We start from the raw sequence: 16,027 nt of genomic DNA on the forward strand, positions 1-16,027 counted from the left end.
CGGCTTCGTAGATACGGCGAGGGGGAGGGCGAACGAATCGTTACGTCGCCCACTCGGGCTCTCGCTGTTTTCCTTTTGCCTTGTGTGTAGCCACACGTGCACGCGCGCGCGCGCCAGCTCTCGTCATTTCGACGCTTTTCCTCTCATCTTCCACTTCTTATTGTTTCATCCGTAAAGTTTGCAGCGCGTACAGCTATGGTTGGCTCGCATTATCGTCGGCGCCCATTCGCGGCTAAGAATAAGCTTACGCTGGCATGATTGGGCGTGTGAAAATCTATTATTAGCAAAGGTGGTATGTATACATTCGTCGCCTCGATATACGCAAGGCTCTATGATCGCTCTTAGCCCATCGGTCCCTGGGAACACCTCGTTGGACTCTTGAGCGCGTACAGGATTCGTATAGGTGATGGCTTTTTGGGCATTTTGCTTGACCAGTCATGGTTCGGTAGTAGTCACTCGCGTTGCACCTTTCTTTACCCAAATTGTAAAATATAATAAATTAGAAGCGATGACTTTGTCGATCCGAGGTCGTGTATACATTCCACGTGTTACGATATTTTAGATTCTGTTTGAAAATCGTACTGTATACTACTTGGGTGGTCAAGCCTTGGCAAAGCATATCTATATTGCCGATAATTGTCGATTAAGTAATTGTGACATTGAATAAATTCGAATATTCCTCAGTCGGAGAAAGTCCTTTTCCAGCCATTTTCAAATCCACGATCTTTTACAATTGGTGCACTTGATTTCGAACGCGCACTTAGCATTGCAGCGACGGGAAAATCAGCGAACACGCACCTGCTCGTAATCGAAGCTAAAGCGAAACGCCAGAGCAGTGTCGAACGTTCGTTCGTATCGCGCTCGCACAGGACAACAGGGCTAATGCGACAAGTCCTCGCCGTTTCTCGAGTCGGAGATTGGCGCAATCGAGCCTACCGTTGAGTATGCGTTAAGGTATTCCCCTGCCATAGACCGATGTACTCGGAGATTAGTTTCGTAATCTACGAAATTTTTATCGACGAACGCAATGTTTGCTCGTTCGCTCCACTTCGCGGACATTCAGCGCATATTGATACCCACCGAGATCGACGCAACACAATCGTGCGACGAGATCGCCGCGATCCTTACGAGCCGCGTTTGAATTTCAATCGAAGAATCATTCGCGACTTTTGCTACGCCATTTAGCTAACCATGACATTTTGCAAACTGCCGAATTAACAAGTCCCGCAGCGTTCCTCGTTACAATTTTCCATTGCATCCGCGGTCGCATGGTTGGAATACTGATTTGCGAGACTCTCGTCCCATCGTCGTGGCCTATAACGCGAATCATTGACCGACCTACAAGCCTTACGCGGATTTCGTATTGATCAGCGACAAAAATTAAGAACCACAACGTTGGGGTGAGGTTCTTTTGTTCGAACAGAAATGTTCTTTCGCGTAAATAGCATCTAAATAATTTGTGATTTTCCAGGAATTGGGAAGTGCATATCGGCAGAGTTCCGTAAAGAGCTCGACTACGTGTACGTAAATTTGATCTTACAAGAGATCTCTAGATGCCAAGATATCGTCACTACATTTACGGTGTGCATGTTTAGGAAAAAGTCTATTCGTAATGCACAAAAACGGCAGACAATTGCGTACAATCGCGAAAAATAACCATTTTGGTTACAAAAACTTCAACTCAAAATCGTGAAATTACAATTGACTCGGAAAGATGATCGTTGTAATTTTGTAATGCCAAGCTTTTGCGAACAATGACGTTTCTTGTGTGAGTAATTCGAACGTTTAACCGGCATTCAAGCTCTGTGTTAATAAAAATACCTGCAAAGTGAATTGACTGAGTAGGAAATCTTTATGTTGATTATAATTGTTTGCTATACTCTGCAAGGAAATGGAAAAATACCTAATTTTCTCATGAATAATAATTGATGATTCATGTAATGATGATATATTCTTATTCAATTCTAACAGAGATGAAATAAATGCTTGTTATTCAATGCATCGTGAGAACAACATTTTCGTAGTGTTATATTAAATGGTTTTTTGCTGCACTGCAGAATCAGTTGTTTATCGTCGGTTTCTTCTTCACTAAATGATTATTTGTCCGTTATTCAAAAGATATTCTCAAGCTATTAATAGATACTGTAATCCACTCAGTATACTTTATAAAAAAACTATTTGAAATGGTGACTGTGGCTACGAAAAATATATGTCCATACCAAATAAAACTTTAGCGGAAACATTATTATGTTAAGTAAGTGATTTTTATAGCTTTGTTTTGTACGCCGAAACTGTTCTTACTGATAAAGAATAGTAATATGTATTTCCGCGTATTCGTATTATTGGTTGGATTTTAATGCTCAGCAATGCATGGCGAGCTCTTATTGCTCGGTTCGACGTTAAAACCCAACGTTGATTGTTGTGTTTGAATATTCAATTTCGCTTGACTCGATATTTTATTGTTATTCAAATGACGTTCATGCACTTCACGTTATTAAAGCTTTTCTACAACGTTCAAATGAACTATTCTTGAGTATGTATACTCATTTGCCAGCCTATAAAAGAACTGAAAGTTAAGATTTTATATGCCTGCTAGCAATAAATTTTATTTTGATAAATAGAGCGGGTTTTCGTGCTATAAATTTCGCTGCAAACTTTATTTCAAACGTAAAATCCTCTGAGTAACCAAAGCTCACTTTGCTGACATCCAGATTTTCAAACTGTGAGTGTCTATAGAATCATAATTAATTACAACTTTTCAATAGGGCTATTAATACATGTTAACATTTTTATAATTGTAACAACGAAAATTTCTAAGGCAGAGCTTTAAATGACATGTTTTAATATAGATTTAGGTAAAAGCAGATATGAGGCTCGTAGTTGTCGTAGTTTTGGCATTAGTCGTAATAGCCAATGCACAGTCACCAACGAGTCCAGATAACTGTCTTTGTTCGAAAGAAGATTCTCCAGTATGCGACAACAAAGGCAAAAGCTACGCTAACGAGTGTCTATTCGAATGTGCTCAGAAGTACCACGCTTACCACGGACAAAGTTTGTTATGCACTTATCTTTAAAAATCATAGTTCCAAAGTGTACACTAATCTAAATTCTCTCTTTTGGTTTTTTTTTCAGTAATTATACATGCACCGTGTCAATAAAATGCGATTTCGAAATTGAATAACTAAACGGCAGATTAGAAGATGATGTGCCCAGAACATAACAAAAAGAAATATTTCTGAAATAAAAATAACCAAAATATACAAGATTTGTTTTATTTTTTGATGTCCGTAGCACGCTAAAAGGCCAAATGTACTTGTTGTTCATTGCATAAAAGTATTATTGAGTAAATCAATTCGTCGTAGGTATACTGGTCTAAAAGATCTGTGTGTGTGTGCGTGCGCGCGTGCGCTAAAAGATAATTTTATTATAGCCATTTATTGAAGTATGGGCACTGAGCCTCCTGCTAGCATGGAGACATACGGTCTTCACGCCTGTCATGCCTGCGAACAACATATATTGACGTCGTCACTTTCGTTTGTAAAATTATGGAAAAGACGCCTATAGTAGTCAGTGATGCTATATCTGACATTCGGCAACTTTTTGGAAATGGTAGCATTGAGAGGCAGAAAATCGTATTTCAAATTATTTCGACGTTCAATATTAGCTATATTGTCAAAGGAGCTGGTCTGATCACGAGGGCAATCAAATATAGGAGCTGTAGGTTCTTGCTGAAAATCCATTAATTGCCTATAGACAATTTCTTAATAGTTTATTGACTGCTGGAATCATGGTAAATTTTGTAGACAACTGTATCTTCGATACACTTTCAGAAATTATTATTTATCTTTTACGGCAAATTGGACTACTGGGATACCTGGATTCTAAGGAAAATGTACACGTCAGATACGCATAAGGAAAGAGAGAAATTATCGGATCACCGGGGTAATTTCAAAATAGCAGTAGATCACGCAACTAGAATCTACAGTGGATGGCCACAAAAAGAGATGAGAATTGTAGAAATTGCATCTAGATGTCAGGGCATAAATTTGGCATCGTAAGACGAGAAATAATCAGAGAGAAATCTGAAACAAATTGAAACTTTTTTACTATGAATTTGACCAAGATTGTGCGTTTTTGAATCTCGTTTGGGATCGCAAAGACTCGCGAGGAAGTTATGTACGACTATAGAAAATAAAATAGACGCATTTTTACTTTCGAGAGAGATTTATCCGGGGGAACTTTAATTGTTTAGAATCATCGAGAATTCGAGGTTCAGTACCAGCATTTGTCGAAGTTCAAATTGATGATTATTATCTGAGTTTACCACTTGAAAAATATTCACCTGACAACCCTATTAATGAGTATTTTGTCATTAATTTTTCAATAATCTGTATCGTTGATTTTTACTAATAACTAAAACCGAAACGAAGTGCTTTTGTATAGAATCTGTGCGACTATGTAGTCTCGAACGTTATTACACGGGGACATTCAACACCAAACACATCGTAGGCATAGATAGAGCGGAACGGGATTGCCTGGTGATGTTTATCGAGAAACTCATTTTGCATCGAAGAAACGTCAAAGATATCATGGATCAAAATGGAATGAGAACGTTTAGTTGACCTGCTTAGCTCACTTGCATACTTCGCATGCAGTCGTTCCAACTCGGGCAAATGTTATCGAGGCTGATCCAGGTCAGGAATATATTTAGGAGATACAACGGTACTACAACGACGGCGACAAGAGCGATGGTCCGATAAGCGCGTAAAACATCTGAGAGACGTATTGTACTTATACGTATCAAATCAAATATCACACAAAGTAAAAGTAAGGGAACAAGGGCTTGGCAGCTGGCGAGTCTTATCTCAAGTACCTTGGCTCGAGTGGACGCTAGTTGCCAAAGGCATGTCCATCATCAACGAGAGTGAAGTAGCAATGCTGATTTTTAATATTTTAATCGAGATGTGCAAATACTTGCCCAGTCGTGACTTCGATAATGATGTTATCAGATCTGTTTTTTTTTAGATTCTAAGTAGTTTTTCAGAATGATGATGATTATACGCATTTATTATAATTTATTATACTCATAATCACTTTCACTATGAATTACAGTATTATTATGTCATATTCATTCATTTTTTAATAATTATTACATATTCATATTCTAAGTCAATAAACATTTTTATATATTTTGTACCTAAAAGAGGTGTTGAAAGTTTCAATTATAATTGAATGTACGTTTAGTTTTAAATAAATTTTCTAGACAAATTGAAAGTATTCGTTCTTCAATCACCCCGATTTTGACGCCGTCGAAAACAATCATATTTGTTTGATAAAATTTAAATCTTAGTCGCATAAGACAGTATATTAAACAAAACGAAATAATGAACAATATAATAAATGAGAAGATTCGTGTAATTAAAAAATACGTATATAATAACTTCTATTATATAAAATGTAAATATTCTATGTGTGAACTGTATATAAATCTAAAATAAACAAGACTGAAAACAAAACAATTTAAAGGAATCGTTTGGTATTATAAGTGTCAAATGTTATACATACGTTATTTCTTTTATTTGTTAAAATTTATGTTATACTCACCACAGAGAAATTAATCCAAATTCAATCAAGTTCGAAGCTGCTCATTTAACACTGACATAATCGTTAATTTAATTATTATTTTATCGCTTTGTTTACTTGTAGAACTCGTCTGATCCAGTTAAGGTCTCGAGTGAATTGAACTGAAGCCTGTGGTCTAGATTGCTTCCATGTGCATAAACTTGGCACATGAATCTTAACACTGTACTTTTCATTTATTAATTACTTAATATTGATTAAAGCATTACTATTAAAATTTCCAATTATTTGTCATCATTTATGCAAAATTATTGTTCTTTTCTCAAAAAAAAAAGCTAGTCAAAATTATTGAAAGTTTTTATTATAAATCTATTACTTACAATCAAACAGTTGATTGAATGTTATTTAAACAAAATTATGGTGGTATGCATATTTACTTTTATTTTAAATATTACTATAAAAAAATCAGCATCAAAAGAATTAATGTTTTAAGAGTTACTAAAATACTCAAAGCAAAAAGTTTCTCATAAATTACCTTTAAATATACATATTTTTTAATTACTTTTTTTTTTAAATCACATGTAAACCATTGAATTATAAAATTATCTCTCGATAAAAATGGTTTTTAATATTAGTACTGTAACATTAAGAAATATCGCAATTTTGAAAACGTTGAAAAAATAAAATTAAAGATATATTGTCAATCAATATCTTTGGTTACTTTTCCAATTTGGCGAACTAAATCTTGATGTGGGAGAAGTATTTTCTCTATAACCTTTTGCCCCAAAACGTTGATAATTAATTGATCGTCTTTGATTGTTCATAAGTGCAGCTGGTACTGCAGAGGTACTCGGAGTACCTCGAAATATTACATATACCATCCAATAAAATCCTCCCACACATTTTGTTAAAAACTCCAACATGCCTAAACATATTGGAGTACAGACATGCACAAGATTAACAATTACATAGCTTAATTCTATGCTCCATTTTAACACAAACTTTACAGCTTCCACAGCAAATGTAAAAAGTGCCATGAAAACTATTGCACTGAATTTAATTGCCTCACATACATTTTCGTATGTGAATATCTGAAAATTAATGCAAATCAATAATTAATTGATGTGAAAAATTGTTATCTGTTATGAAAAAAAAGATATACTTGATTAATATCAAATTTGGGAAAATCAGGATCATCGCTACACAATATACTTTTATCTGGTAATCGGTAAGGCTGAATATGTTGAATTTCCAATAATATTTCTCTTGATTCAAATCTAATAGCAGATAGTTGGAACCAGTGTTTTCCAATAGGAACATTGTTTACATATGTCCAGATAAGGCAATCATTTGATTCACTGTTCTGTAAATCTCCTAAAATTATTAATTATTTAAAGTTTAATAAATTTTAAAAAAGAGTAAAGATTTTTAATAAACACACTTGATATTCCAATCCATTTTTTGTTAGAATATGTTTCTAAAATTTCTTTTGATTTCATTAAATTTGGAATAATATCTTCACTTGATTCAATAACAATTATATCCCTGAAAAAAATTATAATTAAAATTTTTAAAAAAACCAAATTATCAAATCTTTGCATTCTATTTTTATACCTGTAAGATTGAAGTGATTCCACATAGCGTTTCTCGGTGTACCTCCCAAGAAAAATTTTATTCTGGATAAGAGGTAAGATTTTTTTTTTCAGTGATTGAAAAGTATGATCTTTGTAACTTGGTACATCCATATTTGTCTGAAAATGACTGTCAATAGTAATTTACTTATAGATTAGTAAAAACGAAAAAAAGCGATAAGTAAATTAGATCAATTGAATTAAATGATATTGAAATTTATAACCTTTTAACCATTGTACTATTATTATTTAACATTGTATGTATTATTAAAAATTTGTATTGAAAATAAATTGATAAACTTTTTTAAAAAACGTGTAACGTCGGACATCAGATGTTTATTATATTGAAAAAAGATAGTTAAATGACATATTATTATATTAATAGTATTAATATAGATCTATATTTGTTGTCATTGCTTGCATGCTCCACAATGACAGCCACACCCAGATTTTAAACAAACAATTTGTTTTTAACTTAGGAATCTTTGTACACATATGATGTTCGTTGTCTGACGGCCAATGTCTTCTATTATGTAAAGTCTCTTATCAGTCTTATCAATGGGTTAATATAATATTACTCTACAAATATCAATAAAAAACATGGTTATACCTTATAAACGTCACTTTGATTTAATGTTCTATTTAAACATTAGTTGATCATTTGCTCTATTACAAATAAAAAATACCATGAATTTCTGAAATGATTTGTGGTACGTAAACTCAAGCCCTAAAAAAGTAAACAGAAGAACAACGCAAATGAAAACCAAACTACAACACAATACACAACTAACCAGAACCAGTGTTTGACATCGATGGTTCACCTCGAAATAAAGGGCTCCCAGCAGCCAACTTCATCTATTATTGTTGTATTCGAAAAACTCTTTCCGATTCTGTTTGTTCAAAAATCTATACAATTTCGAAAAGAAAAAATAGGTTACGAAGACGGACTTTTATTTCTACATTAAAGAGGTTGGATATCGGTTATCACCATCAGTAGACGTTTGTCATGGTGAAAAAATGAGTCAAATGACATGTTATTATACTAATAATGTTAATATAGTCGATCTATATTTGTTAACATTGCTTGCATCTTCTGCTATTACAGACATACCCAGATGTTAAACAATTTGTTTTTTAACTTAACAATCAGTTCTATATTTCAATATTTCAAGTTTTGGATGTTGATTAAGCATTCGTTTTTTCTCATTATTAAGGCGTTGCGTATCAAATTCAATTGGTCTCACTTATAGGTTGACTTTCATGCGTACTTTGTTTTATTTACCAAATCCTCGATATTCACGCTATAAGTTAATTATTTCTCAATAGTAATAATAAGATCTCAGGAATTCTTCATGCTTAACTGTAATTTTACAACCGATTAGTTGATGTTTGCTACTAGCTGTTTATCATCGATGCATTTTCGTAAATTTATTTGTGACTGTATATATCTACTATAAAAATTAATGACGTATTAATCTCCTAGCTAAATTCATCATTGTTTGATTTTCATAATAAATTTCAAAAGAAATTTTTGAATTAATAATTTAAAATGATTATAATAACGTTGTTTGGTTTAAAAAACATGATCGTCAACCTTTCAATGTATTTAGATTATCAATCATTAAATGATTTTTCTATATTTAATTTATGTGAATTATTACAATTATTACGTGCGGATCCTCTTGCATAACAGCGCTGTGATTTTTCAGTATGATAAAGTAGATTTCTACGATTTAAGATATCATAACCTTAACGACAAATCTAGCCCGATCAAAGATCGTCTGCACTCTATTCATATATAGTAGTGAGTGGATCAAATTGCGTATAATTATTAATATTTTTTATTGTATATCAAGTATGTTATAATATCTTTTATGCAGAATTGAATTTTTATTTCATATTTGAAATGAGTATATTTCAAATATAAAATAAAAATTAAGTATTTCATGAATTTTTATTATAACACGTTTTCATTAAATATTTCGTCATAACAGAAATCTAATAAGCAAAATGATTCGAATGGGATTCAGAGCAATCTATAAAACAGCAAGCACGAGAACGTTTGCTAGTGCTCCAGCTCAAGAAAAATCTGTTATTTCCACAAGCTTCAAAGTTCAGGACAGTAATGATTTTGTGGAAAGAGTAAAGAACTCCAAAGTTCCAGTCATTGTTGACTTTTTTGCTACGTAAGGGTGCTAGGTTTTGTTTATACATATTACATACATACAATAAAAGAAGTCATTAATTTCAATTAACTTTTTAGATGGTGCAATCCATGCAGATTGTTAACACCCCGAATTGAACAAGTTGTTGCTGAAAAACAAGGCAAAATAATTTTGGCTAAGGTAGACATTGATGAAAATTCAGATTTAGCGTTAGATTATGATGTGAGTAATATATTTATTTTATAATAAAACTTTGTATTTCTAATTTTTGTACACGCTCAATACAAAAACAATTCCAACATTTATTTATATAAAAAAAAAGTATAGACTAATTCTTTATCAAATTTGCAGGTCGGTTCTGTTCCAGTACTCATGGTTATGAAAGATGGAAAAATTTTAGACAAAATGGTTGGATTACAAGATACTGACAAACTTAAAAAGTTTGTTGACAAATATGTTAGTTCCTAATTTTTATAGGCATATTGTTTAACTAAGTAACAAAATCATTGATAGAATATCAGCTTTAAACTGTAAAAAAGTATTGTATTACTTGTAATAAGAATGATAATATTTGAAAAAAAAATCACTTTCTTTACTTTTATAAAATAAATTCAATCATATATGATAACCTTGAATAAACTGTACATATTTAAAAACTAAGTATCATGTTTATGTTGGTAAAGCTTGCAGTAATTCTCTTGCCCTTTTGTATTCTGTTGTCTCAATTATTTCTTCATCTTCATCTTCTTTTTCTACACAATCCTCTAATTTTTTTATGACAGCCATTGCTTTATCCAACAACAATTTTCTAGCTGAACCTTTACAGTTCTCAAAGTATTCCAATACTGTTGCATATTGATCATCAGGAACATAATTTTCGTCTAGTAAATTGTGTATTAACCATGTCTGTATAACCGTGTTAAACTTCCATTCACTTTTTGCATGTTTCCACTGATTGGTAATAAAATAATTAATTTATAGATGAGTGCTTGATTTACGTAAAAGAGAATCAATTATATAAAGTATTACCTTTGACACATAATTTAAAGCTTTACTAGCATTTTGTTGTTTACCTAATTCTTTAATTGCTGCTTCACGGAGTGCAAATTTTTCTTTCTTTATTTGTCTTTTTGATGGCTCTTTATTTGGTTTTTCTTCCTCATTTTCATCTTCCATTTCCATTGCTGTATTGTCCAAATTCCTTTTAAATAATTATAACATAACTGTTAAAAAACTAAACTATTTTATGAAAATATTTCATAGTACTTACAGTTCCTCTGTGTTATTAGTATCACTTTCGATCATGCTTTTTCTGTTTTTGAGTTTTCTTTTCTTTTTACTTGTGCTTTCATCCCCTTCTGACTGACGTTTTTCTGCTTTCTTATTTTCTGTATCTTCTAATATTTCTTTTAAACTTTCTCTAAAAATTGAAAAATGTACTTGTGATTTTCGTTTAACTTATGAAAATGTATTTATAAAAAATAAAAGTGACAAGATAAAAACAAATTAACAAACTTACTCTTTTATATCTTGTGATGTAATTTTATTTTCTTTTTTCGTTTTATTTTTCTTTGATTTCTTGTTGCTTTCGATAAATTTTTCATTTTTCTCTTGGTCTGTTACTTTTAACTTTTCTATAATATCGTCAGAAATAAAGAATTTATAATAAAAAAAATTAAATATTTAGTTATTGATGTTCACCTTTTTTATTTTTTGTATTTATTTCTTGAACTTTTGCCGTCATAACCTCAAATATATGCCTTACGTTATATTTACGATCTGCGAGTTTCAAATTTACGAGAAAAGCAACGCAAAGGAACGAAATATTACCAGTTCGCCGCGAATTCTAGTATCGTAGCTTTACTAAATATTTTTTACGATATAGAGTAGAAAAAATTAAAAATCAACACATTATCAATGAATACATGAATACCATCAAACAGTCAAGTTAAAGTGAAGTATAGTTAGAAATAATCTCTGCTACAGTGAACTCCATAAATCATGTTGATGAACAGGTTATGTTCTACTGTAGCAAATTTGCGTAAAATCAACGGGTAAAATTATAAAATATTACTTGTTTCTAAAATTTTAAATTATTTATACATTTAATTATAAGCAATTTGAACTATTCTATTATAAAATGAATTCTAAGGTAGTTAATATGAATTGCATTGTTACTTTTGCTGACAGGTCTACTTCTGTATTGTTGCAAAGAACTATCAATACTAAATCAATTGATGATGATTCCGATGATAAGCCAATCGCATTCTCAACAACAGAGGCAGCAGTCTGGAAAGCACAACACAGTCGTGTGCCACCAAATGAGCGAGTGTGGTATACACCTTATGTGGTTTCAGGAAGCATTGCAACATTCATGTTATACTTTTGCATATTAAGAGAGGAAAATGATATTGATGAAATTATTTATCGACCTCTACCAGAAACATTGCAAGGTATCGAAAAAGTTTTCCCAGAGATGGATTTCAATACAAAACCTGATTATGTCTTATATCATGAAAAGAGAAAGCAAAATATAAACACAACAAAATAAAAATAGAGGATATTCAACCTGAATTGCTGCAACAAAAAAGCAAATAATTAATAAATGAATAAATAATATTCCTTGTAGAAAAGTTATTATTGCATATTATCATTGAATAACTTATTGCTTTAAGTTGTAATTGATTCAGTAGTTTCTTAGAAAATGTTTATTAAGATACTGTCAAATTTGTAAACATTATATTTGAAAATAGTGTAAATAAATATTCTGTTATTGTTAATTCAAATGTTACTTTTTATTGAACTTCATTCTCTTCAAATTTATTTATTTACAGGATGTAAATTGAAATGTAAGTTATAAGTTAATCTCTCTTAAAATTATATAATATATTAAATTTATAAGAACTTAAAAACTGCAGTCTTGATAATCTTTAACTTTTTTATACATATGTTCAAAATGGGTACAACAACTGACCCCAAAAAACATTGCTGATAATATTACTCCAATTGATTGATGTATGCATGGTGATAGTATCAGGTAATGTTCTCTTCCATGTTTCACTCCAGGGAGCTATAATAGTTTTAGTTTTCAACATAATTGGACCCTCACCTTGTCTATGTAATAGCTCAATACCTATAGAACCTGAAAATTTTAATACTGCAATATTACTTAAAATGACTTATTTTCTTTGTTAATTTAACAAGTTTATTTACCAGTAGTATCAACAGTCCTCAAAATCCATAGAATAAAAGCATAGATCGGTATAACTTGTAAGTAAAATTTTAGTCTTGTTAAAAAACCACCAAGTCCAATCATTATAAGTCTAAGCTGTAATAAAGATTGGTTTTATAATATTTATAAAAATAATTTATATAGCTAATAAAAGCAGGTATAAAAGATATTTTACGTACCACAGTAAAAACAAAGTAATAAACCCAAGTGGTTGGCATCAAAAATAAAAGTATAGTAAATAGTAAAGTACCAACAAACAATTGATCTGGTTTATACCGACAAGAGTCTACTCTTTTTCTTAGTGGATTTTTCTTTTTACCTAAAAATAATCTAAATAAAGCTGTTAGACCTCTGGTTTGAATATTAAATAATCTGAAATATAGAAACATTAATTATAATATATAAACCAACATACAGAGCCATAATTGATAACAGGCAATTCAATACCTTGCTGCATAAACATAAATGCAATAAGTGTGAAAACTAACAAGTGCTAGAAGATCAGCCATGATAGAAATTTGAAAAGTAATGCCAAGTCTCCCAAAAAATAGCAGAACTACAAAAGCCAAATCCATAATTGGCTTGGAAGCAACAAGGAATGTCCACCAGAGGTGAATGTGATACAAAAAAAATTTTCCTAGAACACGGTTGAAAGAACTGTTCAATTTCAAACCAGCTGGTGATCCCATAAGCCAATTTACAAGATCTTTCAAAGTCTCCACCATTTTCTGTGGTAAAAAATTATTTATTAAACGATTGATATATAATAGTTGCACAAAAAGAAACTAGCAATTTCATTAAGAATAAAAATTTACCTCTGCATATGATAACAAAACATCCGAAGGTAAAGAATTTTCGAGAAAATTCAATAGTACTTCCAACAGTAAATGCCCCAGGAATATATCTATGATTATTGCTAAAATATAATTTGTTGTTTTCAAAGTAAATTTCTTGCTCTGATAGAGTGTTGATGCCATCCATTTAGCATTTTGAAAGCAGGCAATTAAATGCAAGCCAAGTGAGGAATATTTTAATACTGGGTTGAATATAGTAATTAACTTGTGCAGATACAGCGTGGGGTAAAGTATAGTAAGTATAAATGCTGTAAAAATAGTTTCCTTAATTCTTGGTAAAGAAGAATTTTTCAGCTTATCTTGATTCTTTCTTTTTGACTCTTTGTACAAAATGTTTCTCAGCTCTGAGAAATGATCCATAGGTATCCGATCGATATATAATTCTGTCCGTGTTAAGCAATATTCATCATATAGAATTATCACAGAGTGACTGTTCAATGAAGTGAGTTTTTGATTCCTTATCATAACAGTTCTTAAGTAGTAATCATAATTGGTATCCGTTGGTGACAAATATAACTCTATCCAATTAGGAAGTTTCTTTTCCCAATATTCTCTTTTCTTTTCAGTCCCATAAAAGTAACCAAGTGGTACAAGGTCATTGCCAGCTTTTGTTATACTTTGCACTGACTCAGTCAAACCGAGGATAAAAAATTTACTGACCTCTTCTTTTGCATCGTGTACAACGTTTCCATACATGCATCCTGGCTCTTCTTTTAAAAAATTTTGGGGGATGAATATGATCAACGATTTCATTGTTATCAAGCCCTAAATACAAAAATTAATTCTTATTATTCTACTGTCACAATAGTAAATTAGAAGAATAATACACCTTTTGTACATTCATGTTTGATAAATCATTGGAATGATAATGAACATCTTTTTAATGCATGACATTCAATCGAAGAAAATCAAGGTAGGTTTTTTATATTCGTTTCTGGTACCGGACGCGTATGTATTTATTCAAATCATTGATAAAAAAAATACCACAATTAGTCTTTTATCGATTGTCGGAGAAACTGTGCAACTCATATATATTACACTCTCTCTACTTTCGCTCTTTTAAATGTTAAATTACAAACCTCGTTTTTTCTTCATACAATCAATATTTTTACGAATCGTTGTAGATATCATAACATAATATATATTATATATTAACTGTGTCTTTTACTTCTCGCCGAAATCAACATAACAACTTGACAGAATGAGACGATCTTTCCACTATCAGATGGCGCTATTACGAAAAAGCTCAAAGTACGTGAATATTATATCTATATTGATCAACCCATATAGAGATATATATACATATAATATTCACGTGTGTTTGAGGTTTTCGTAATTGCGCTATCCCGAGGGTGGAAAGATCCCCGTTGAGTTTATGATCGAAAAATTAAAAAGCAGTATACCGAAAAATTTCGCGTGTCGTGCTCATTATGAAAGTATCGCATCCCTTAGTTAAAGAGTAATTGTTTGATATCGTAATAATATAAAGCATAAAACTTATTTGAGCTGGGCGATTATCAACAGTTTTTTTCTCCCAATCGGCAGGTACTTTGTTTAATTTGAGGGCATAAAACGATCGTCGCACTCGTTTGAATAATCATGCTGAAAAAAATCTTTAGTTCGTGCAAAAATACCATGGTTTCTGAATTAATCTAAAACAATAGTTTTTTTTTTTTTTTTTTGTAACAGCATGCAGCCTTTTAGTGCATGCGTCGCATGCATATTGTGACGAACCGACGTCACGTATAACCGTAAACTACGTGCATAAGAAAATAGAACGCAAACGCGAGCGTTCAAATAAATATTTAGCTTGAATAGACATAATAGGCTAGCATAACCGTAAAAATATGTAAATGGTCACTTGGGTGCTACGACACAGCGGGTCGTATAGGATGGTTCAAAAAAAAAAAAAAAGGAAAAACAACTTTTTTTTGACGACTGTCAAATCGTTAAAATTTAATGGATTTTCCGCCGAAAGCCCATTAAATTTTGTCACCATTGCGAACAGCTACGCCGCACGTGTGGACCATCAGCGAGGAGAGAACAGAGGTCGAGGCTGAGAGCCAGGGGAGAAACCCAGCCTCCTAATTCGCCAGTGCCCAGAAAAGGGACGTCCTTTTCCCTCCCCCGCACGCGCGAATGACAGCAAGCAGCATCAAGCGGAGCTGAGACGCCGCATCGCGAGTTCAGACTCAATTTCGCTACCGAACCGTTTAGTTGGCTCTGTTATTTTCACATAAATATATATAGGGCTTACGGGTAGTTAGTCTTCTTCAAAGTAAATTTTGTCTTTTCTTTTCAAAAGTTACCTGAACCACGTTTTAATTCTTATTTAAATTCACGTGAGTTGCGCGCGCAAACCAAAAGCGTAGATAGGAGAGGAGATATTACAATATAACGTCCCTCGTTTATGCGTGGTAACCATACGTTTTAAATAACACCAGCACTTACATCACTTATATTATACCTAAATCTTGTTAACGCATGAATTCATCTACGAATTTTATATTCCTAAGAACAGTGGCATTAACACCTGTAAGAGCTCGTAGCCAGTAAAGTCGTTTT

At 32.0% G+C, this 16,027-nt stretch overlaps 4 protein-coding genes across 9 annotated transcripts; 2 read left to right on the forward strand and 2 right to left on the reverse strand.

Annotated features, from left to right (window-relative positions):
- Positions 1–3,138: 3,138 nt before the first annotated feature.
- LOC131673616 (uncharacterized) lies at positions 3,139–8,496 on the reverse strand. 4 transcript variants are annotated; one of them, XM_058951733.1, is made up of 7 exons: positions 8,480–8,496; positions 8,003–8,117; positions 7,822–7,938; positions 7,195–7,341; positions 7,022–7,125; positions 6,743–6,954; positions 3,139–6,671 (listed from the first exon to the last, which is right to left on the reverse strand). In XM_058951733.1, the coding sequence occupies exons 4-7, from the start codon at positions 7,323–7,325 to the stop codon at positions 6,285–6,287; spliced, it is 834 nt and encodes a 277-aa protein (XP_058807716.1). In that variant the 5' UTR covers positions 7,326–7,341; positions 7,822–7,938; positions 8,003–8,117; positions 8,480–8,496; the 3' UTR covers positions 3,139–6,284. The 4 variants fall into 4 exon arrangements, with proteins under 4 accessions (XP_058807716.1, XP_058807715.1, XP_058807717.1 ...); XM_058951732.1 differs by lacking the exon at positions 8,480–8,496 and adding an exon at positions 8,200–8,341; XM_058951734.1 differs by lacking the exon at positions 8,480–8,496 and having other exon boundaries at positions 7,195–7,331; positions 8,003–8,135.
- Positions 8,045–10,020, forward strand: LOC131673617 (thioredoxin, mitochondrial-like). 3 transcript variants are annotated; one of them, XM_058951737.1, is made up of 4 exons: positions 8,045–8,180; positions 9,206–9,397; positions 9,475–9,598; positions 9,728–10,020. In XM_058951737.1, the coding sequence occupies exons 2-4, from the start codon at positions 9,222–9,224 to the stop codon at positions 9,842–9,844; spliced, it is 417 nt and encodes a 138-aa protein (XP_058807720.1). In that variant the 5' UTR covers positions 8,045–8,180; positions 9,206–9,221; the 3' UTR covers positions 9,845–10,020. The 3 variants fall into 3 exon arrangements, with proteins under 3 accessions (XP_058807720.1, XP_058807718.1, XP_058807719.1); XM_058951735.1 differs by lacking the exon at positions 8,045–8,180 and adding an exon at positions 8,921–9,066; XM_058951736.1 differs by lacking the exon at positions 8,045–8,180 and adding an exon at positions 8,932–9,015.
- Positions 10,021–10,042: 22 nt separating this feature from the next.
- LOC131673622 (uncharacterized) lies at positions 10,043–14,669 on the reverse strand. Its single transcript, XM_058951743.1, has 11 exons — positions 14,542–14,669; positions 13,424–14,227; positions 13,056–13,336; positions 12,788–12,980; positions 12,590–12,704; positions 12,340–12,518; positions 11,078–11,222; positions 10,896–11,010; positions 10,647–10,796; positions 10,406–10,577; positions 10,043–10,327 (listed from the first exon to the last, which is right to left on the reverse strand). Exons 2-11 carry the CDS (start codon positions 14,213–14,215, stop codon positions 10,046–10,048), a joined length of 2,424 nt encoding a protein of 807 aa, XP_058807726.1. The 5' UTR covers positions 14,216–14,227; positions 14,542–14,669; the 3' UTR covers positions 10,043–10,045.
- On the forward strand, positions 11,119–12,146 carry LOC131673618 (ubiquinol-cytochrome-c reductase complex assembly factor 4). The gene is made up of 2 exons (XM_058951739.1): positions 11,119–11,430; positions 11,567–12,146. Exons 1-2 carry the CDS (start codon positions 11,378–11,380, stop codon positions 11,925–11,927), a joined length of 414 nt encoding a protein of 137 aa, XP_058807722.1. The 5' UTR covers positions 11,119–11,377; the 3' UTR covers positions 11,928–12,146.
- Positions 14,670–16,027: the final 1,358 nt, after the last annotated feature.

This window comes from Phymastichus coffea, unplaced genomic scaffold (genome assembly GCF_024137745.1).
Source record: "Phymastichus coffea isolate CEN01 unplaced genomic scaffold, Cenicafe_Pcof_1.1 PCOF00186, whole genome shotgun sequence".
In the NCBI taxonomy this organism is placed as follows: domain Eukaryota; kingdom Metazoa; phylum Arthropoda; class Insecta; order Hymenoptera; family Eulophidae; genus Phymastichus; species Phymastichus coffea.

Bases quoted from the DNA above. Each gene is read 5' to 3' on its own strand.
- LOC131673622 (XM_058951743.1), bottom strand. From the start codon at position 14,215: ATGAAATCGTTGATCATATTCATCCCCCAAAATTTTTTAAAAGAAGAG. The intron at 13,337-13,423 runs GTAAATTTTTAT...TTTTTACCACAG, and splicing joins TTTTGTTATCATATGCAGAG to AAAATGGTGGAGACTTTGAA. The intron at 11,011-11,077 runs GTGAACATCAAT...ACGATATTATAG, and splicing joins AAATACAAAAAATAAAAAAG to AAAAGTTAAAAGTAACAGAC.
- LOC131673618 (XM_058951739.1), top strand. From the start codon at position 11,378: ATGTTGATGAACAGGTTATGTTCTACTGTAGCAAATTTGCGTAAAATC. The intron at 11,431-11,566 runs GTAAAATTATAA...TTTTGCTGACAG, and splicing joins AATTTGCGTAAAATCAACGG to GTCTACTTCTGTATTGTTGC.
- LOC131673617 (XM_058951737.1), top strand. From the start codon at position 9,222: ATGATTCGAATGGGATTCAGAGCAATCTATAAAACAGCAAGCACGAGA. The intron at 9,398-9,474 runs GTAAGGGTGCTA...TTAACTTTTTAG, and splicing joins ATTGTTGACTTTTTTGCTAC to ATGGTGCAATCCATGCAGAT. The intron at 9,599-9,727 runs GTGAGTAATATA...TCAAATTTGCAG, and splicing joins ATTTAGCGTTAGATTATGAT to GTCGGTTCTGTTCCAGTACT.
- LOC131673616 (XM_058951733.1), bottom strand. From the start codon at position 7,325: ATGGATGTACCAAGTTACAAAGATCATACTTTTCAATCACTGAAAAAA. The intron at 7,126-7,194 runs GTATAAAAATAG...AATTTTTTTCAG, and splicing joins GAATCACTTCAATCTTACAG to GGATATAATTGTTATTGAAT. The intron at 6,955-7,021 runs GTGTGTTTATTA...TAATAATTTTAG, and splicing joins AAAATGGATTGGAATATCAA to GAGATTTACAGAACAGTGAA.